The 23,523-nt window shown below is 48.6% G+C and overlaps 1 protein-coding gene across 1 annotated transcript; it reads right to left on the bottom strand.

The window, feature by feature from the left end:
* Positions 1-14,339: 14,339 nt before the first annotated feature.
* LOC147715134 (homeobox protein notochord-like) lies at positions 14,340-19,445 on the bottom strand. Its single transcript, XM_086919766.1, has 6 exons — positions 19,414-19,445; positions 18,593-18,690; positions 16,781-16,984; positions 15,912-15,920; positions 15,445-15,647; positions 14,340-14,564 (listed from the first exon to the last, which is right to left on the bottom strand). Exons 1-6 carry the CDS (start codon positions 19,443-19,445, stop codon positions 14,340-14,342), a joined length of 771 nt encoding a protein of 256 aa, XP_086775892.1.
* Between the last annotated feature and the right edge of the window lie 4,078 nt (positions 19,446-23,523).

A 23,523-nucleotide genomic window follows, 5' to 3' on the forward strand; every position in this document is an offset into this window, starting at 1 on the left:
CCGAGTTGTGAACCTGTGTGCTTCTGCACCCCAGCTCCACCCTGCGCTCTCTTGCCTGTTGCTGCCTCCATGTAACCACGTTCCTCTCTCCAAGTTCACCACCTCCACCTTCGCCCTTAGGGTGACCAACCGTCCGTAAATTTCACGGACAGTCCGTAATTTCGGCCGTCTGTCCGTTGTCCGTGAAGGAATCTCTAACGGACGCCATTTGTCCGTCATTTTAACAGGGCACCGGTTGCCTCACCCTAAAGCCGGCACGGCTTGCACCCACCTCCCTTCTTCACTCCGATGCTGCACCAAAGCTCCTCAGATACTCAGCAGCAATGGAGAGGCACAGCGGGATTTATTTATTTATTTATTTATTTATTTTATTTATGCATTTTTATATAGCGCGGACTTTACCCGAAGGCGTCAGAGCGCTTCACATTAGGAACAGAAATGAAACATAATGAGAAACATTACAGAAGAGCAGATTACTAAAACATACGTTACTTACATAAGGTAATAGTGACAATTGTGAGCAAACAAAAAACATGAGGTAGTAAAAATTGTGAGCAACCAAAAATACATGAGGTAGTAAAGGTAATAATGACAATTGTGAGCAAACAAAATACTTGAGGTAGTAAAAATTGTGAGCAACCAAAAATACATGAGGTAGTAAAGGTAATAGTGACAATTGTGAGCAAACAAAATACTTGAGGTAGTAAAAATTGTGAACAACCAAAAATACATGAGGTAGTCAAAAGTGCACAAGAGGAAAAGTGACAAGTGGGCAGTTATAAGAGAAAACAGAGTATAATTTGAGGTATAATACTGCAATAAGTGCTAGGCACAAGAACAGGCGTTACGTAGGCAAGGTGGCACTTGTGCAAGTATCAAAGGTAAAAACATGTGAGAGGTAGCAACCGTGTGTTACAAGGGCAAAGTGTTGTGTGCATGTTACAAAAAGGGCACCGAACACAAGTACATGGAGAATACTGCAAAAAGGCAGACACTCCCACCACAGGAAAACACTGGGAAGGCACTCCCATGGTCATGGAAAGTAGAAAATATCAGTAGTGGGAAGTCTTCCTCCGAATAGCAAGAGGACGTGAATTACTTTTGGAGGTGTCTCTGGAGGAGGAGAACTTTGAGGTCCCTTTTGAAGGCCTGGGAGGAGGCGGTGGTCCGGAGCTCAGGCGGAAACGAGTTCCAGATTCTCACTGCGTTGCCTGAAAAGGATTGGGCCATTGTTCTTTCCTTCTTGAAAGTGGGAGGTTCAAGCAGTATGGCAACCCTCACACCTCCATCCCTTGATGACCTGTTAAGAGGTGCTTCGAAGGTGACTGAGAGGGAGGGGCTGCAGCTTCAGGAGCAGCGACATCTATTCACATGCAAACAGCCCTGAATGTGTCATGTCTCTGCTATTTAGAGGGGGGCTCACACGGTCCATTTCTACCCAGGGCCCCAAACATCTGAGACTCGGCCAGATTACACCCCTGATTACACCGAGGCAGCACGTTGTTCTCTTCACAGAGCGTAATTACTGTCACTAAATTGTAAGCAAACCTCGGTTCTTCAAACATGCAGTCTATAATGTAAGAAAATAAAGAAATGGCACAATCGCACCCACACTGATTAACAAAGTATGGAGGACAATCAGTTAAATCAATTCTCTTAGAGTATCTCCTGTAAGTACTGTACATCACAGTGGGGGATGGCATTTTGGACAGAGAGCCTGTCTTCTCGTTGTCTTGTGCAGGAGGGGGCGAGGAGCCCAAAATGATACTAGAATACTGCATGCCCACCCCTGTGCCCACCCTGGTGGATCCTGTTCCCTCTCCTGTGATGGCTCCTGCCCTCCCCTCAGTGATGGCTCCTGTCCCCCCATGTTGTGGCTCCAGTCCACCCCCACCTGTGATGGCTCTTGTCCCCCCTGTGGTGGATTCTGTCTCCGCCCTGGGTGGCTTCTGTCCCAGTCCTGGAATGGCCCCTGCAGCGAGGGTGAAGTTCTTGATGGGCCTCTTCTCAAAAGGGCTCAGCTCAAAATTAATATGGAAAGGTCGGCGAGTAAGTAAGTGAAGGGATGGGTGAATGGCTGGATGGATTAGTGAAAGGGTGAATGTATGAACGAAAGATTGAATAAATGGATAATGAGAGAGGATAAATGGATTGATGAGTGAGGGGAAGGATGGAGAGAAAATGTAAATAGCGTGATGTATGGGTGGAAGGGTAGCTGGATGATGGATGAGGGGAAAGATGGATGAGGGGAAGGATGATGGATGAGGAGAAGGATGGATGGATGGATGGATGGAGGGGAAGGATGGATGGATGAGGGGAAGGATGGATGGATGGATGGAGGGGAAGGATGGATGGATGGAGGGGAAGGATGGATGGATGAGGAGATGGATGGATGGATGGATGATTGGGGGGTGAAAGGATGGATGGATGGAGAGTCGGTGGGTGAAAGGATGGATGGATGATGAGTGGGTGGGTGAAAGGATGAATGGATGGATGATGAGTGGGTGGGTGAAAGGATGAATGGATGATGAGTGGGTGGGTGAAAGGATGGATGGATGAATGAGTGGGTGGGTGGATAGTGGGTGGGTGAAAAGATGGATGAGTGGATTGGATGGTGGGTGGGTGAAAGGATGGATGAGTGGGTGAGTGGATGGTGGGTGGATGGTTGGGTGGATTATGGGTGGGTAGGTGGATGAGTGAAATGATCGATGGATTGATGGATTGATAAGTGCAAGGGTGAATGAATGGACGTATGAGTGAAAGGGTGGATGTAAGGATGGATGAGTGAGTGAAAGGGAGGGTAGATGGACAAAAGGATGAATAGATGTTTGAAGGAGTGAAATGATAGATGGATGAATGATAGGGTCAATGGATGGATTCATGAGTAGATGGATGGATGGGTGGATGGATGGATGGATGGAAGGAAGGATGGATGGCTAAGTGAAAGGGTCGATGGAGAGAGAAAGGGAGGATGGATGGATGACTAAAATAGTGGATGGATGGAAGGATTAGTAAGTGAAAGGATGGCTGGATTGGTGAAGGGGGAAAATGGCTGAATGGATGAGTGAATGGATGGATGGGATGAAGAGTGGATGGATAAGTGTACAGATGGATAGGGTGAAAGGATGGATGGATGGATGGATGGATAATGGAGGATGAGTGAAAGGATGGATGAGGGGATGGATGAAGGGATGGATGAGTGAAATGATAGATGGAAGGATACATGATGGATAGGTTTGCAAATGGTTGAATATGTTTGGAAATGGCTGGGCTTACTTATATACTATTGCGCGGCCTCTGATGTGTTTGTAAAACGAACCTATTGTCTTGAAGTTTTGTTCTGAATTTTGACCTCCTGTCCTGAATTTGTGTCCTGAATTTTGACCCTTTGTCCTGAATTTTTACACTCACCGTCCTGAATTTGCACCAATGCCAGTGGGTCACCCTATTCGCCCTACGTGTTTCTTCCCAATCCTCTGTGCTGCTTCCCTGCTCACCTGTATTGCTTCCCCAGCCCTCCGTAATTCCGCTCCCCATCCCTCTCGCCTTTCTTACCCTTACCCATGCTTTTTTTTATTATTCATTTTTGTTCACAAATCCAACTAGGATTGGAAAACAAAGCGTCTTTTGAAGCCATGCTGTAAAGGCTAAAGCACAGCATCGGGAGTGCTTTACAGCACAGCTAGAACCATTGGCACCATCTAGATTTCCATTCTTAGTGGAGAAACATTGAAGACACAGTGGGGTAGGGACCTCGCTCACTCTATTTATTGCTTAGTAAGTGCTGGGCACCGGCTGCCGGCAGAACCCACCCCCTTAAAGCGCTCATACACCTTTCCAAGGGTGACATGCCAAACATGCGCTGTAGATGGACGGCCTTCTCTGACATCACATGAGATCTATTGTGTATCGTACGCCACAGTCTCCAGTCACTACACAAAATCTCATCTTTCTGTCGCTCCCTGTCTTTCTCTGCCTCGCTTCGGCTGCCTTTTCCATCGCTCTTTATCTCTCGCTCTCTCTGTCCCCCAGATTCTGTCTCCCTTCCTTCCTGTCTCTCTCCCACCTCAGTCTTTTTGTAAATGCGTGTCTTCCCCTTGCTGCGTGCACTCCAAGCAGGCACTGAAAGCGCTAAAAAGGCCACACAAATAATAGAAGTGCACCAAGCAAAAATTGGTAACCTATGTAACATTTTCCAATAAAAGCTGTCCCTCTTTTTATTATTTCCGCCTAGTTTCCAACCTTCTCGGGTTTCCACTGATATTCTGTTTTAAATCTGCTGGGATTTGAGCTAGTCTCTAGTACAAAATGACCCCTTATTACAACAAGTTAAGCGCATCACGTTGGTCACTCACAACACCAAAACACTTCCCGCAGAGTTACACTACAACTTAACACTCTTCCAACCAAGCACTCCCCTAAAATGACATTGGCACTTCGGCTTTAACATGCATCATTCCTTACTAATGTCGTTTTTGCATTGGTGTTTTCTATTTTGGGGCAAATGTTGATGCAAAAATAGCCTGGCACCTGCGCAAATTACGTAACCTTGCTCATTGTCTATTTTCGTACTTCACAGAATGTCTTGGACGGCACATTTTTCCTGCTAGCCTCTAGAGAGCTGTTAGGAGAGTTCAGATGAGTAGAATCATGCTTGTTCTTTTCCTTTTTACTGTATGTCTGGTCGGGCACATTTAATCGTTAATAAAAGCTTTAACAAACAAGAAAAACACACGAGGCATGCTTCTGGCCTTTGTTCTGGGGGTTCACAGTGGCCTCGTGGATCCGAGAATCTCATCTGTTTACAATTCAAAAGTGGTTTAATTGACAGACCCCCACAAGTGACTACAGTGAGCACTACATCAAATATGTGCCTACTCAGCCTTTTTTAATGAAACAATGTGGTTGATTGTCTGTTGGGCTGGCCTGCAAGCAAAGCATAGATAAAAAAAAAAGAAAAAAAGGCTTTCGTAGCTTCAAAACCAAAAGGCAATCACGTGAGCCCTTCGAGCTTATCATTAGAGGCTGGGGGTGTGGTCTCTGACAAAGATTTGAGAACCTGCACTTCAAATTTTACAAATTAAGCACTGGGTGTGGAGCACTTCTCAGGTACCCGCCATGGATCCGGTCATACATAAATGAAAAAACAAACACAAACGATTTGTGTTTCTGGCTTCCTGATGAAAGATTCAGTCCACATGCCCTTATTACATTACTGTCACATGCTAAGCCTTAGCTAAGATTAGCACCAGCAGCATTGCATCAAACTTGCAACTGCGAGTGTGTAGTATAGCATCATTTGTGTCACATGCGGAGCATTTCAATTAGGGTTACAGTGAGAGAGCCTGGTAGTATGACCTTCTTTAAAGAATAGACCTGGAGTCTACAGTGAATGCAATAGCACCTTCATGATTACTTAAGGACAGTACAAAGTGTGAAGTGCAGTGAAATAGCGCATTCATGGTTACTAAAAGGTATGCTGCAGCCAAGCACATTTCTTGCCAGGCCAATGCTATTGGTATTCCCGAAGTCTGTCAACAAATACGTGTATGAGCGTATCTGTGTGACATGACACCCACCAAAAGCTTACGTGTACCAGCACATGGTGCCTAGGGCTTTAGACACAGGCCCCAAATTCCTATGTACCGCCGCAACTGCGCGCCGGGATACCTTTGAAGGTATGACAACAGGGCCTGGGGTGTACTGCTTAGACGTCGTCAGTGCTGAGAGTGTACCTGAGTGACCCTCCCCGAGGCCATTGCCAAGTAGGCCTGACCTCCCCACCATGTAAAGAAATTGCTGTAATATGCTAAGCATACCTCCCTCAGTAAGTAACGACCCCTTGTTAAAACCTGGAGCCTGCCCCAGAGGTAACCTATATGTAAAGCAAAGAGATATGGGCCATTTTTTGGCAATTCACTAACTTCGTGAGCTGACCCTACAGTGATAGGTCAGTACACCCCTTCGGGTGGTGCAAGCCCTCTAGCAGCATTTGGCTTACAGGCCATGGCACCCCCCCTTATAACTCCATAAAAACTGTAAACCTGGTTACTGCTATAATTTCCATTTAGTTTCTAAAGACAATGGTCCCAAACATTAACAAGGATGGAAGAAACCAAATGAATATAGACCAAGATTAAAATCTATATTTGCTGTCCAACTGGACAGGTTTTAATAGCATCTATAGTTATATGTAAGCAGGTTGTTGAACAATTTCCAAGCGGGACACAACCTGTGTCCAACTATCACATATGTGAAAACATATGACGTACATATAAGTGAGAGGCAAGGGAGGGCAGTCTGCGAGTTATTCAGAGTTACAACAGACAATTGACATAAAAGTACACTTTGTGTGATTTTTTCAATAAAGCATTTAAATCATCAAGTGTATGCTGTCGACGACGTTTCGATCCCTAACTAATATGGGATCATCATCAGGACATATTAATACATGCCTAGAATAATAGTAACAGTTGCCAAACACGTAAAAACACATATAAATTACATATACAACATTGGGAAATAAACGGGGAGGGTTGGGGAAAAAAGGAAAATACATACACGTTAGAAACATTATTATTGTACTTTAAAAATGTCTGACTCAGTTCCGGGGTGAAAGAGTGGAACATCTATCCATCCCAAGTGAGCCTGAAGGATTAACGACGCAGTGACGTGAACCAGTTGGTGAAGGCAGTGAACCCGGAGATTAGGTCGGTGTGTCTTGGTGAAAACAACCAAATGAGAAACTGTGAGGCCATTAGTTAAGAGATCGAGTGGAGACATTGTGGTGCTGTGACCAAGTGAGTGCGGCGATCTGTCTGGGTGCTATGGATATTGCAATCCATACGGTGAGTTCAGGAACCATGCCGGCGAGAATTATTAGATAGAATGAAGGGATATATAGTGAGATAAAAACGGAATGCTTTGATTCAGACATAGTGCCAAGAGGTCAACAATTATAACCGTGAGTTGACATAGTAGTGATGTGAATTCTACCAAGTGTGGAATGGAGTTGTCGCTGAATGCGAGGAACCTACCTCGATGTTGAGCAAGAAGACGGTGTCGTCTATTGGTGCATGGCACAGACGCCTATGCATATAGTGACCTAATGGGAAGAAACGGTAATTAGATCCCGTCCTTCATCGTGACCTGAGCGGAGAAGTAACCAAAGGTGAAGCTTACCGCTGAAGCGTTCCAAGGGTGGAGAACAAATCATGGATGGTAAAACTCCTATAAGTGAATGCTTGTCACTATTTTTAACTTGTTTTCGGTTTTCCAACCGACAATTGCGCTACAATTCAGCCCTTGCTTTATCACGCAGGAACCATCCGTCCCCCCCACCCGGCTCCAGACCGGAATGCGGGAAAGCCTTTGTCCGCAATTTCTTTCCGGCTGATCCTCACTAATCACGAGTCCTAAACTGATAGCTCCTTTTCACTTATAGGAGTTTTACCGTCCATGATTTGTTCTCCACCCTTGGAACGCTTCAGCGGTAAGCTTCACCTTTGGTTACTTCTCCGCTCAGGTCACGATGAAGGACGGGATCAAATTACCGTTTCTTCCCATTAGGTCACTATATGCATAGGCGTCAGTGCCATGCACCAATAGACAACACTGTCTTCTTGCTCAACATCGAGATATGTTCCTCGTATTCAGCGACGAATCGATTCCACACTTGGTAGAATTCACATCACTACTATGTCAACTCACGGTTATAATTGTTGACCTCTCGGCACTATGTCTGAATCAAAGCATTCCGTTTTTATCTCACTATATATCCCTTCATTCTATCTAATAATTCTCGCCGGCATGGTTCCTGAACTCACCGTATGGGTTGCAATATCCATAGCACCCAGACAGATCGCCGCACTCACTCGGTCACAGCACCACAATGTCTCCACTCGATCTCTTAACTAATGGCCTCACAGTTCATCGTTTGGTTGTTTTCACCAAGACACACCATCCTAATCTCCGGGTTCACTGCCTTCACCAACTGGTTCACGTCACTGCGTCGTTAATCCTTCAGGCTCACTTGGGATGTGTAGATGTTCCACTCTTTCACCCCGGAACTGAGTCAGACATTTTTAAAGTACAATAATAATGTTTCTAACGTGTATGTATGTTCCTTTTTTCCCCCTACCCTCCCCGTTTATTTCCCAATGTTGTATATGTAATTTATATGTGTTTTTACATGTTGGGCAACTGTTACTATTATTCTAGGCATGTATTAATATGTCCTGATGATGATCCCATATTAATTAGGGATCGAAACGTCGTCGACAGCATACACTTGATGATTTAAATGCTTAATTGAAAAAATCACACAAAGTGTACTTTTATATCAATTGTCTGTTGTAACTCTGAATAACTCGCAGACTGCCCTCCTTTGCCTCTCACTTATATGTACGTCATATGTTTTCACATATGTGATAGTTGGACACAGGTTGTGTCCCGCTTGGAAATTGTTCAACAACCTGGTTACATATAACTATACATGCTATTAAAACCTGTCCGGTTGGACAGCAATTATAGATTTCAATCTTGGTCTATATTCATTTGGTTTCTTCCATCCTTGTTAATGTTTGGGACCATTGTCTTTAGAAACATTATACACTCCCAAAGGTCCCAGACCGATTGCTATTTTGGGTTCCCTTGTTCCTTATAACAAAAATTTCCATTGAGGGCATATGCCGTATCTACAATGAATCAATAGCGCATTCATGGTTACTTAAGGAAGGTATGGAGTATAAATTGGAGCTCTTTCAGTGCCCTTCTTAAAGATTCCCCCCGCTAATCCCAGTACCATTTTCCTTACACGCGTAACATTGATGTCTTATTTTGGAATAAGAGCGCTTACAATTAGTGTAATAATGTGTCTGCTCTTTTCCAGGGCTGGCTGACCTGAAGCTAAGGAACTCGGAGCGTTGTAAATCCAGCATAGCTGAATTAAGGCAATATGCTGAGAGCCCATAACATATCCTAATCGCATAAAATGAGGACACATCTGTATGTCATCTCAGCTGGGAAGACCCTAGTCACTACCTTGGTTTTCTCCAAAACTGACTACGGAAATGCCCTCTTTCTCAACTCCCAGAAACTTGTGCTGTCTAAGCTACAGTCTATACAGAACGCGGCTGCTAGAATCCTCCTAGACATTCCTCGCCGCCAGCCTACCACTCTCGCCATTCGCCAGCTTCATTGGCTTCGAGTAGAGAGCCGAATTAAATTCAAGGCCCTCTGCATTGCCTATAAGGCAGTGCACGGCATCGGACCCAAGTTTCTGACTGAGGCATTTCAGCTGTACACCCCTAAAAGGCTGCTGAGATCTGCTAATACCTGCCTCCTACCGGTACCTCGCACAAGAACGGCAACTTGGGGAGACAGACGTTTTCTGGTTGCCACACCAAAACTCTGGAACCTTCTGCCACTAAGTATCAAAAACGCCCTTAACCTGATGAGCTTCCGGAGGCTCTTAAAGACATGGCTGTTTAACCAGTGAATTCTGTTGTTGCTGTCCTGCTAGCCCACACATGCGCCGAGACACCTCCGGGTAATTGTTTGCGCAATAGAAAATGTCAAAAATAAATAAATAAATAAGCACGGGGAGATTAAGAGGTCTCCTACCTTACTCCTGCATATCATGCGATGTAGTCATGCCAAGACGGACATGATCAATAGTGTTAAGCCCCTCCTCCGTGCATAGCCCCCTTTGACCTGCAAACCAAGCCAGCCATGAAAATGTCTGCATCCTATCTGTTGATTACAATTCACAGCACAAAGGCCAGAAGGTATGAGCATCGCGCATAGCACCTTTGACATGCAAACCAAGCCAGCAATGAAAATGGCTGCATCCTATCTGTTTACTACAATTCACAGCACACCATGATTTGCACTCAGGAATCCTTAGCCTAATATAGCTGAAACTCCTTCACTGATGTGCTTGTATTTCCCTCCTAAAATGCACATCACAACTTATATTCACCATACCTAAGTGTGTCCCATTTCAGAATCGAAAACACTGTGTAAAAGGGGATCAGAGGTCAAATGTAGATCACAAGCAAATGGAATAATCAGTCTAGCCAAGGTTACACTAATGTTAAGGAGAGGCCTTCAAATTTCTCAACATGTATCCCCTTATGTATTTCACATTATTATCGCTCCTGCATTAATGAACAGAAGGCTGTACAATGACATGTTACTTCCGGCACCCTTCTGACAAGAAGAGTGGATCCTCATAACATTCCAGGAAATAAGATCTTTCATATAAAAATCAGCTCTTTTTAAAATAGGCCTGTGAATGTCACATTGAAGATTCAATGTCCTTCACTTTCCAGGAAAGGAGCAAGAGGACGCGGGCATGTGGCCTCTTTCTAACATAGCACACATATGGTAAAGCGCTTACCTACAACAGTGGTAAATCTCATATGAATCCAGCTGCTGGTACTTACTTTTTGATGTAAAGGCTTACTTCCTGCAGATATACATCAAATTGAATTCATTACTAGGCCCACAACGGTGTTATTTGTCTTTAAATGAAATATTCTCATCCCTTCATGGGTTTCTGCTTGAGTCTCAAAGGAGCGTGGCTAACATCCGTGCTTAGCATAGTGTGCCGCACAACTTGTAGTTTTTTCTGTCATTATGCCAAGATATATATTACAAGTATCATACCTATAAGTCAGGACTATTGTCTTTGACAATGGCTATTCGTTGCATAAGATAAATAAGCAGCAACCATGGCTTGTATATAATATTGTAAAAGCTAACATTTGACGCCCTGGGGACACCACGACAATATTGCTGCTCCTAGGTTGCAAAAAGAAAGTGAAAATCCGGAGACAAAATTACTCCTTAAAGGATTTCCCTCCCACTACAACGCTCACTTGGCATGCCTTCACGCCGTAACTTTTCCACTAGTGAAGGTGAGCAGTGTGAGCACCCGCACATGATGTGCCTGCAGTCCGGGGGCCCGACAGAGTACCGTTTCAAGCCCCCTCCCCCTTTCTACAACAAACTGCCCGTGCTCAGCACCTGGGAGACCAGGCCCACTAAAAGCCCTGCCTTAAGAGATGGAGAGATATTTTTAAAGCACAAGTACTAAACAACGTGTGCCGGTAAGCAAAACTTACAGAGCATACAAATCTAGTAACAAGCATTTACAATGCAACAGTTTCGCCTTTGGAGAAGTTAGAGCTATTGGCATTGTAAATGACAAAACTTGTATGTATGTGTTGGTTTTGAAAACAGATAAATAAATGGCATTGTCATTTACATTGCCAATAGCTTAATCTCTCGCAAATGTGAGAACTATTGTACCCTACGGACGAGCTCAGCAGACAGCAATTACTACCACCCACACACACACCCAGAGCCAGCCACACACACCCAGAGCCAGCCACACACACCCAGAGCCAGCCACACACACCCAGAGCCAGCCACACACACAACCAGAGCAGTCACATACACACACCCACTGGAGCAGTCACACACACACACACACACACTGGAGCAGTCACACACACACACACTGGAGCAGTCACATTCACACACACACTGGAGCAGTCACACACACACACACACAATCTGGAGCAGTCACATACACACACACACTCTGGAGCAGTCATATACACACACACTCTGGAGCAGTCACATACACACACACCCTGGAGCAGTCACACACACACACACCCAGGAGCAGTCACACACACTCTGGAGCAGTCGCATGCACGCACACACTGGAGCAGTCACACACGCACACACACACTGGAGCAGTCACATACACACACACCCTGGAGCAGTCACACACACACACACACACCCAGGAGCAGTCACACACACACACACTCTGGAGCAGTCACATGCACGCACACACTGGAGCAATCACACACGCACACACTCGGGATCCCTCATGTGTAGACAGCGGGTGAGATCGTTGGTGTTTTCAAATATAGAAGAACGGGCAAAATGGAAGACTTTACTAAGGTCTAGTGCTTATAGAAATAGTAGAAGTGCTATATAAAAAACATGAAAGTCGTGTGGTCACACAGCGGAGAAGGTGGACTGTGTGCATCGATGGGCTGACACTACCAGTACAGGATGAGCTACAGGACAAATTGCAGGCACCTAGTAAAGCGCACATCTAGAGAAGAACTTTAAATGAGTTTGTGACTTAGGGCGGATACTAAAAGGGAACGGGCGCCCGAAGGAAAATTCATGTGAGACGAGTACTTACACAGTGTTTATTTTACAAACGTTTTTCTCTAGATTACCAGTTTACCACCCTCTTTTCAAGTCTTTTCTTAAACAGTGCGAAGCGCCTAAACTTACAAATCTTGATAAAAGCCTGGCACGCAGGGGCCATATTACTCAGTCATGCTCGAGGGGCCCCTGCATCGCCTTAAGTGACATCATCGATTTGTCAAATAAATCCGGTGGATGAAACGCTCACTGCGACATCTTCGCGCAACCTGCAGCCCACAGACTTAAATCACAGCGAGACTGTCAGTCTATCATTCTTCTTCCAAAAGTGGACATGATCGTTCACTTCAGTAACAGCAACACTTTTGACATGCAGTGCTACGAAACTCCAGTTTTGTATTTCCAAACGCTACCCTACATTTTCTTAAAGCTTCACTAGGCGCCGGCACTGTAGAACACTGTTCATCCGCTTTTAAAAAACAAATACAATTCTTTACAACTACTCCCTCAATACGGCATGTGCCCCACGTCACGTGCACTGCGCGGGAATCGCCGTCACCCAATAATTGTTTAAGGGGCAAGACTTTACTCAATTTTACTCGAAAAGCAGGGATGGATAATGAAGGGAAAGTCCCACCATGTTACCTCTTTTCAGATGTTTTAATGTTTCATGGTAGACTCGTGATTGGCCTCAAGGCAGGTATCAAATGGCCTCCGACTTTAAAAAGACGCCTGTACTCTGGATTCGGCTGGTACTGCAATCATCTGGGGGGCAATTGTCCCTAGCCTTTCACTAGCGCCGCCTCTGGGAAGTGGAGCAGGCGCCATTGTCTTCTAGGCTCCCCCAGGTACAAAGTGTTCATGCTGTGTTTCGTTTAATCAGGGTCGATAGCTCCCGGCTGCTAATCACAATGGTCAGCCCCCCAGAAGTGTTGAGCGCCCCCTACAGCCGTCAAGAGTAGCTGCAACCACCTGGGAGACTTAACCTGCTGCTGTGGCCACCAAGTGACCCCGCCCTCACCCCCCATATGTGGCACATTCCGTCAGTCCTGGTTGTGAAGCCCTTGGAATGCTGAGGCCTGCAAGTCCACTTGACCTAGAAATAACCCCAAGAACAACAAGTCCAGGGGAATAAAGCACAGCACCTGAATGGAGGTGCCACATGACCCATGCCAGGCACCGAACGGTGAGATTACGCCCCACAACCCCCAGTCACCACCGGCAGTCACAGTTCAGTATAAAAGGTGTTTTATTTTAAAACAATTATCTTTCAACACATTTTTGCTTTGCAAAAAATATGCAATATTAAAGTGCATTCGTTGTGCGTGCCACGGGGTAGGGAATGAGGGAGAGTGAGAATCAGTTATTCGCCAATGCCGCAGAGAGCCGTTCAAGGCAGTCGAGAGGGACACTCGGTGTGGGCCTTAAGCAGTCAATAAGGCCCCATTGCCAGAGGGAGGTCTATGGTCGTTATTTGACCTGACGTGTATGTAGTGATCCCAGCTCATCTGTAAGCTGCGGTGATTGGACCTTCTCAAGAGCATGCAAGGTGGGGTGGAAGGGTCCACTCAATAGTCTGTAAACTGGGGTGACAGTGTCTGTCCCAGAGGTTGTAAACTGCGGCACCAGCCTGTCCAAGAGTCGGTAAGCTGCCAGCCTATCCAGGAGACTGTAAACTGCGGTGCCAGCCTGTCCTGGGCTCTGTAAGCTGCGGTGCCAGCCTATCCAGGAGACTGTAAACTGCGGTGCCAGCCTGTCCTGGGCTCTGTAAGCTGCGGTGCCAGCCTATCCAGGAGACTGTAAGCTGCGGTGCCAACCTGTCCTGGGCTCTGTAAGATGCAGAGCCAGCCTGTCCAGGAGTCTGTAAGCTGCGGTGCCAATCGGTCCAGGACTCAGTCTGTGAGCTGCGATGCCAGTCTTTTCAGGACTCAGTCTGTGAGCTACGGTGCCAGTCTTTTCAGGACTCAGTCTGTGAGCTGCGGTGCCAGCCTGTCCAGACGCCTGTAAACTGCGGTGGCAGCCGGTCCGGGAGCCTGTGATCTGCGGTGCGAGCCTGTGATCGGCGGTGCCAGCCGGTCCGGGAGCCTGTGAGCTGCGGTGCGAGCCTGTGATCGGCGGTGCCAGCCTGTCCAAGCGCTTCTCTACACGGAGTTCTGGGAGAGCGTGTCGTCCAGCTCGCAGTCGGAGTCGTCCGAGCTGTGGCCCCGGGCCCTCTGCCGGGCCAGCTCGTCCTCCGAGGTGTCTGTGCGGGGGTCCTCCGGGTCTCCCTGAGGGGGTGCCAGGCCCAGCATGGCCAGCGTGGCCTGCTGCTGCTCCACGCCCTGCTTGCGCCACTTGATGCGCCTGTTCTGGAACCACACCTTGACCTGCGGAGGAGAGGAGAGGAGGGGTTAGACACTGACCAGAGGGGCTTCCAAGCCCCTGGTGGGCGCGCTGCACAGCACCTCGAAGCAACACATGAGATGTGATGAACTCAGCCCCCCCCCCAATGACCTCCTCGGATTCCCTCACCCCGCCATAGCCCCTCGCACATGCATTTCTTTCAAAGCACTGGTAGAGCCTGGCTTTACTAATCCGCTCAGTTGTCCCCATAAAACACAGATCTGTTCTTTGCAGCAGGCATGCGGGGAGAGAACCTGCCACTAGTGGAAACGAGGCGCTCTCTTTCTAACAGGATCATTAATCACTAGAGTCACCATGGCATGGTAATTGCTTCCTGAAAGCGGGACGCACATGTTTGTACCTCTGCAGCAGGTGCATGTACGCCGCGACCCCCGAGTTAGTAGTTGTAAAAGGAGGGGATGATCGGTGATTGTGTGTATGAATGTTTGCGCGTGTGTCAGTGGGCGCATGAGCAGGGCTGACTCGTGTATGTATGAATGTATGCACGTGTGTGCACGTGTGCAAATGTGTCAGTGAGTTCAAGGGCCGGGTTAACAGCTGGGTGCGAGTATATACATTATATTCATGTATGCATGTCATGTCAGTGGGTTCACGGGTGGTGTTGACTGGTGTTTGTATGTTTCAATAAATGCACGTGTGTCAGTGGGACCACGGGCGGGGCTGACAGTTGTGCGTGTGTTTGCATGTGTGTCAGTGAGTTTATGGGCGGGGTTGACAGGTGTGTGCATGTGTGTCAGTGGGTCCAGGAGCAGGGCTGTCAGTTGTGTGTGTGTTTGCATGTGTGTCAGTGAGTTTATGGGCGGGGTAGACAGGTGTGTGTGTGTGCGTGCCCGAGCCACTCACCTGCGCCTCGCTCAGTCGCAGGGACGCCGCCAGCAGGAATCTCTCGCTGCCCACCATGTACTGCTGGCGGGAGAACTCCTGCTCCAGGCGGGAGAGCTGCTCGGGGCTAAAGATGGTGCGGATCCGCTTGCACTTGCCGGCCCTGGAGCTCAGGGCCGGGTAGCAGTACTGGGGCACGGGGTGTCCTGTGGGAAAGAGAGAGGCTGGTGAGAGACAGAAGAGAGCACGCATGACTGGCAGCAGGGGCGCGCTCGGCATCCCACACCAGATCACCACAAACTATCACCACGTACAGGCGGCCGGAGTAAGGTCAAGAAAGCCATATGTAAAGAGCAGGCACGCAGAGATCAGAACACTGCGGACGGACACACCTAAGGACAGACACGTTTACCCCGTACACACAAATAGTATTATAGGAGCTATAACGTGCACAGGCAGCGCTCCAAAATAGGGAATTACTATTAAACGAGGAGGCACTGCAGAGGGGGCAGCAGGCATGGTGGGGGTTAAGCACACCGGCACGAGGCTGAGGACAGCGGTCAGAGGTGAAAGGGCACCCAGGGTTGAGGAAGGGCACGGGCGCGAGGTCCAAGAGTGAGGGGTGACGAGAGCGGGTAGGCCACGTTAGTGAGACAGAGGACAGGCAGGGTGGACACGTTAGTGAGACAGAGGACAGGCAGGGTGGACACGTTAGTGAGACAGAGGACAGGCAGGGTGGACACGTTCGTGAGACAGCAGGACAGGCAGGGTGGACACGTTAGTGAGACAGAAGGACAGGCAGGGTGGACACGTTAGTGAGACAGCAGGACAGTGGGGTGGACACGTTAGTGAGAAAGCAGGACAGGCAGGGTGGACATTGAGGTGGACACGTTAGTGAGACAACAGGACAGGCAGGGTGGACACTTTCGGGGGACAGCAGGACAGGCAGAGTGGACATTGGGGTGGACACGTTAGTGAGACAACAGGACAGGCAGGGTGGACACGTTAGCGAGACAGAAGGACAGGCAGGGTGGACAAGTTAGTGACATAGCAGGATAGGCAGGGTGGACACGTTAGTGAGACAGCAGGACAGGCAGGGTGGACAGTGGGGTGGACAAGTTCGTGAGACAGCAGGACAGGCAGGGTGGACACGTTGGTGAGACAGGACAGGCAGGGTGGACACGTTGGTGAGACAGGACAGGCAGGGTGGACAGTGGGGTGGACACGTTCGTGAGACAGCAGGACAGGCAGGGTGGACACGTTAGTGATACAAAAGGACAGGCAGGGTGGAGTGAAAGATGACACGCGAGAGCACCAGAGCGAAGTCGGGCCGGGCCTCACCTGTGCTGTAGAGCGCTCCGGGAGGGGTAGAGCGGCTGCGGCTGCAGGACAGGGGCTCTGGGGAGCCAGCTCTCCTCCCAGCCCCAGCAGGCAGGACTGGCCCTGGCTTGCGGCGCAGGCGGGTCCGCTCTGCCCAGCAGGGCCTCGATGGTGAAGGATTTCCCAGGCTGGGGGGCTTTGGCCTGCAGTTGATGGGTCCAGGGTGGCATCGGCTGCGGCACTGAAACCAACGCACAACAACGCCACTCAGATCGCAACTCGAGGGCTGACACAACATCTAAAACTATCACGACAGGCACGAGTCATGGCGCTGGGGCAAAATCACAACTCACCGCGGACCCGCGTTCGAGCACTGAGGAAAAAACACAACTTCACGACCACCCCGATAAAAACAGAAGAGTCACCACAGACCCTAGTCCTGACCTTCGTACTCGACTACAATCACTCTAGTCTGCATCCTTGGCACTGGGACGCAACGTAGTTAAATCCTGGCCTTAGCACTAATGTAAACCCACAACTCACCACGAACTCCAGGCCTGGCACTCATAAACAACCACAACACGCTCCACGGTGAACCCCACAACGCTGGAGGGAGGCACACGGACAGCGGGGGGCACACGGACAGCGGGAGGGGGGCGGGAACGGGGAGAAGCACACGGACAGGGGGGGAGCGGGAACGGACAGCGGGGGGGTGGTCGGGAAGGCTTCCTCCGTTGGAGGGGGTTGCGGGAACACACGGAAAGCACTCACCTGGACTTCCTTCGGCGGCGGAATGACGAAAAGCAACCTCGACAAAAACAAAAATAAACCCCGCCCACGGCCGCGATGATGACATCGCAGCAGAGGCGGAGAGCGAAAAAATCTCGGGAACGCCCACAAATCTGGTCCGGCTATGACGGACAGATCTCTGTTCCAATGGCTAGCCTCCATTTATGGAGCTAGCCAATGGAAGCAGAGGCGGGACTAAGCCCCACACTGTAGGGACATAAGATTTCTCCTGGGCGGAGTAGGAGCTCCGGCCCCAGGCAAAACCTAAAAAGCAGGGCAGGCTGTCGGCACGGGTGACCTGACCTAGGCCGCCTACGTGCCTCTAGCTACACCTAATTGGTTTATAGAATGGATTGCCCCGTCTTTCGGAATCCTTGTTTAAACCGGAATGGTAGAAACTTTCAAATGGAAGCTGAATTGAATACACATGGAAGTTAAAGAATGCCTGTACAATAATTTAAAAACACCAATGTTGCACCCACCAAGTGAGTGCAGCAAGTGAAACTGACTCTTTCCTGCTCCAGTAGTCAAAGCACAGACAGTCATGCCAGTGTACATGTAGCCTAAGTAAGCGACGCAGACACTACAGTGTCAGTTTGTACACTACCACAAAAAAATTAAGACCAGGTCCGCTCCCTCAATTAACTGATGCTCAAAGTTGATAACAGCCAGATGCTCTGAATGCGCTTTCTCTAATCATGAAGAGGCATATAGCGCTAACCGGTTTCCCCACGGAACAGGGCAGGCACAACATGTGCCGAAACATTCGAGTTCCTTGAAAGTGATGGCTTTTAAAAGAGAAAGCGTTCGCGGGGGCTCGAACCTACCAGCCGACTCCAGTTTGAGGCTCTATGGCTCCGTGATCCGGTGCACGGTGAAAGCCCCTATGTGTCACCTGCATGGAAACAACACCCACGCAGAGCAAACACGGCACCACGGTTCACCTTTTAGCCCCAGCGTCATGCCCACACCCGGGCTCCATGCTGCAATGACGTTGTCCCCGCTCGGCACAGTTCTCCCGGAAACGCCCAACTTCTTTTGGGCTCACTCTCCGGCTTACCGTGCCGCACACCCCGATCCAGCTGCACTGCCCATTCATTTGCGAAACTCCACGAGTGGCCACGTCTTGCGACGATACGCTGCCCCGATCGCGAAGACCTGCAAGGGAAAAAACAAGAAAAAGAATTACAGCCTCCTAGAGGCTGGAGGGGCAGGCCATGGCGCGCGGAGTCAAAGAGGCGGACTCCAGCGCTCCACGGCCTTTTAACCCCTCTTCGGCCAGGCCGGATCTAACCGGCCTGGCCTTTGTTCCATCGTGACCCGGAAGTGATTCAATCACTTCCAGGTCACTTCGGGACCCGGGATGCAATTTACGCTGAGTCACGCCCAGCCGTGTCAGGGTGACGCGATGGGTGTGCGCCCCAACAGCGCTAGCGGGTAGCGGGTGCGGGCCGGTGGTACTCGCCTAACCTGCGGCAGGGCCGATGTCGGCCCCACCTTTCCTTGTGTAGTGTAGACGGCTCGCCTCTTGTTTGTTAGTAGCTATTTTACCATGACTTGGAAGCTGTAGATCTTGCATAATGGAGAGGTTAATGTCCACTTGACTGGTGTCAAGGCCGCGAGAACTTTAGCAGGGTTGGCAGCAAGTTGGCATCAGAATGAAGGACCAATCCTTTACTACCAGTGGGCTGGTAATCCAAATTGCAAAATGAAAACATATACACAGGCAGTACGTACCACCAGGAAGATGACCAGTTAGCCATCAAAAGACGAGAAGAACAAGAAAGGCAGTTTAGGACTAACAGGCTGATAACACTGTAAGGAATACATCACAGACTGCCTACAGGCTGTAGATACTATGTTATGTTATGTAAAAATCACTTTTCCCGCGCACGGTCACCAAATGGTTTCATGGCGCTCATAAACAACAGCGGAGGGACAGACAACATGATTAATTAAAAGCTATTTGAGAAAAGATGGGTTTTAAGTAATTTACGAAAGCAGAGATAGTTGGGGCAGAGTCGGAGTGAGATAGGAAGGGAATTCCACAGTGCAGGGGCAAGAAATGAAAAGCACGAGCCACCATGCTTTTTGCGTTTATACCTGGGGATGATTAAGAGATTGTGAGCAGTAGACCGGAGGTTTCTTAAGGGAATGTGACGTTTGAGGCTGGAGGAAGTGAAGGCCGGAGCGAGAGCAAGAAGGGCCTTAAAGACAGTACAGCCCAACTTAAAAATACAACGGGAAGCCACTGGGAGCCAGTGCAATTTCCTCAGCAGGGGCGAGACATGCTGGTGTTTGGGCTGTTGAAAAATCAGTCTCGCCGCCTGATTTTGAACCAGCTGAAGCCGGTGACGGTGGTAGGCAGGAATTCCAACATAGAGAGAGTTAGCATAGTCAATACGGGAGGTAACGATGCCAGTATGAGAGTAAGAGCCACGATGACCAGTATGAGAGCCTCAGTCGTAAGGAATCTGCGGATTTTGCAGATCCTGCGTAGATGGAAAAAGCAGGAAGATGTAACTGCATTGATTTGAGGTCTCATGGATAGGTCACTAGATATGATTACCCCAAGGCTCTTCACCAAATTGACAGGGCAAGGTGGAGTGCCTAGAACGAAGGTCCAAAAACTGGAACTCCCGGGATTAGCTGACCCTCCTGTTAGTACTAACTCTGTTTTGGAGATGACCAGCCCAAGAGGACAATAAACCTCCAGTGAAACCTGCATGAGAGTCAGCAACAAGGATACCTGGCTGAGGCAACACTAGCCTAGCCATGCACAAAGAGAAGTACTTTATAGGCCTTCACCTGCATACTACAGAATAGAGGGCACCAAGTTCTATTTAGCAGTCACCAACTGGGATAGGGGACCTGTTGTGTATAACAGTGCCATTTGGAATCCCTGCAAAATAGAATTAATAATAATGAGGACATCAATAGCAATACAAAAAATAACCAAAACAACAATAATACATATTAATTGTAATTATAATAGTCACGATAATAAAATAACTAATAACCACACCTTAAATTGTGCCTAAGCCATCAAATATGAGGTGTCATCCGCAGCCAGCTCAAGTAGGGTGATTTTATCCATATTGAAACAATGAAAAACTCAGTCTGTTCTCCTGGGTTTCAAATCTGTAAACTCCAGAACCCCACATTGGACCCTCATCCCACTATAGCTATGACAATTTCTTTCATCACTCCAACCCCACCTCCTTCATGTCGAGATTTTGTTAAACCTGGTTCACACCAACCTATCCTCATGTTTTACATTTAACCTATAGGATTCTTTCAAGGGCATTCTCAACAATGGCCCTAGGTGAAGATGGTCAAGCTACATCAGCCAGTTTGGGAGGAATGCTTATGTATGTTGATGATATAACAGGACCACTTATTGATTCGACATGCTTGATCCTTCCAGCCAACCCAACATCTCCAACTTCATCAGACATACCGACCATATATACTCTTCATCATGACTCAGATCAACACCCCACTATTTCATCACTCCAAGATCCTCAACTTCAGCCAATTAACCAAACCTACTCATATTGGTGAGTCCATCCATGTAGGAAGGTACCTCCTGACTATAGTTGCCCCCAACTTTTTGCCCTGTGTTTTAGCTGGTTTTTGACATAGTCGACCTGGGACCCTGCCAATCAGGACCCCAGGCCTACTGCTCTCTCTCTAAAATGGATTCCATGTACCTTAGGTACATTTCCAATTGGTACTGGGCCACCTTATCAGACCCTGTAACTCAGGGCATAGGTGTACCCAGGGCCTACCAGGGGCTGAAGCATGTATTATGCCACCCCTGGATGGCCATCTAAATTTGACACAACTGGCTGCATGACAGCTGGGGCAAAGTCGTGTAATCACCCTTTGCTGTAGATATAGTATACCTATATCTAACCCTAAAAATGGACACACAGATTCCTATCAGTCACTCCTATGGCAGGCCTTGACAATCCTGAAGGCAGAGTGCTTGGAATCGTGTGAGATGGTGCTCTGGCATGAGCTGAGCCTGTCTGCAGCTTGCGGAACCAAGTCCTAATAGCTGTTCCATGATAACGCATACCATATACTCTTAAGTGCATTATAATCCTCGCGGTTAAATGCTATCTTTGGTATTGCTTTATCAAAACATGTCGAGTAAGGTGTCATACGAATTGGAATACTAACCCCTCGCCAATTCTGGTGACGGGGTTAGCATTCCACCCTTCTAGAGGGACACGACATGTATGTAACTGTGAACCCCGGTTAAAGTTAAACGAAGCCTCAGCTCCACAAAATGGATGCTGCCACCACAGACACGAGTCTGACCCCCTGCAGCTGGGAGTCCTTCCAGCGAGGGGAGCCTGGACAAAGGGTTTCCTGTCGAGGGCGGTGCTAGCACCGTCCCAGACAGGGTTTTGTGTATCCTGGGTAGGCAGGGCTTTACAGGAAGGTGACTGCTGAGTGGCACCCCGGTGCTCACTACGCATAGTGTTGAAAAAGGTACAGGCAGAAGACCTTTTTCGAAGTTGCCCGGCGTTAGCCGCCTCTATACCCACTCAAGTTTACCAAACAAAGAGGCAGGCGCTGGAGACTGGAAGGCAGGAAACAGAAGTTTTATTCCGACGGAGCAGAACACATCAAAATCAGACAACAGGGTATCTTCTTGAGGTGCTCTAACCGCATCTCTGAGGCCTGGCCTCTTATACACAAGTTTATGATCTTTATTGCATGTAACACATTCTTGCAATGCTTTGAAGTATGAAAGGATATCCTCGGAATCTCCCCTTCAGGCCCGTTCCCACACACATTTACAGTTGAAGTCCCACCCCGGTCACAACAGGTGATGATTATCGCGCAGCTGGACATTCCGCCGACTCACGGAATGTGTGGGGTTGATCGGATCTCATAGGGTGGGGGCTTTGATCAATTTGAGGGTCCTTTAATGGGGGGAGCTTCCTACTGTACGGGGGGGGGCAATAAACAGTATCCGCAGGGCCAGGTGGTGGTCTGGGAACGAGGAAGACAAACGGGCACACAGGAAAAGGGGGTTTGTATCAAAGGACCTGGGACCATGAAAGGAATGAAGGGAGGTGTCGCGCTGGGAACAGGATGGGATTCCGAGGCAGAGCTGCGCCGAAGAGGGGTTTATGACCCAAGGCATGTGAGAGCGGGGGGTTGTCAGCGTGCGGGGGATGCCTGCGAGGTTAGGAGAGAGAGAGAGAGGCGCGCTAGCTATCAGCGAGGGGCAGGGAGGCCATAGTGCTCAAAATGGCTGCCGCTTACGCGCACGAATGGGCTCAAAAAAAGGGGGGCAAGATGGCGCCGATAATGTTGACGTTTGCAGCCTAGCTTTTAACAGTCCTCCCTTTTCAACATATCTAGCCAACTTGCCTACTCAATGTCAATCTTCATCAAATTCCTAACCTCGGCATCATATAATGCTCCCATGCGTTCGTTTCCAAAGTCCACAGTCTTAGGGCAAATACAATTTGCACATAGTGAACACAGAGGTGGCAGACATTGAATTCCTAAGCATAGACCGCATATTACAACTACAGGAATCAGGATAATGGTGAACAGTCTCCAGCCCCAGTTCTTAACGGTGTTCCAGAACCAACCACCAAGCGACCATTCTTCCTGTTCCTGGTGGACTTCTGAAGAGAGTCTGTGAAGATGTTCGATGGCCTTATACACTGAGGGTGAGTTGTCCGGTATGTATGTACAGCAGCTGGACCCAATAATGCGGCATGCTCCACCACGGTCCGCAAGAACCACATCTAGGACAAGGCGGTTCTGAAGGGCCACCAAGCGGACCGCTTGAAGTTCGGCGGTGTTGTTAGCAAGGATACCAGCTGTGATGTTCATTGTTGTCTCAACTGCCTGGGTCAGATGTCGGATGGCACGGCTGTTTGCCATCGGGCCCCAGAGTGGAACAAGTCCCTTCATAGCATCGAGGAACTGCGCTCCTGTTGAGTCGGCTTGTTCAAT

Source organism: Lissotriton vulgaris, chromosome 5, assembly GCF_964263255.1.
Source record: "Lissotriton vulgaris chromosome 5, aLisVul1.2, whole genome shotgun sequence".
NCBI lineage: Eukaryota > Metazoa > Chordata > Amphibia > Caudata > Salamandridae > Lissotriton > Lissotriton vulgaris.

What these genes read in the sequence shown, in the direction of transcription:
- LOC147715134 (XM_086919766.1), bottom strand. Translation starts at nt 19,445, where the DNA reads ATGAAACCATTTGGTGACCGTGCGCGGGAAAA. An exon ending in GGATCGGGGTGTGCGGCACG is followed by an intron (nt 16,985 to 18,592) that starts GTAAGCCGGAGA and finishes CGTTGGTTTCAG; the next exon opens with TGCCGCAGCCGATGCCACCC. An exon ending in TGCGACTGAGCGAGGCGCAG is followed by an intron (nt 14,565 to 15,444) that starts GTGAGTGGCTCG and finishes TCTCCTCCGCAG; the next exon opens with GTCAAGGTGTGGTTCCAGAA.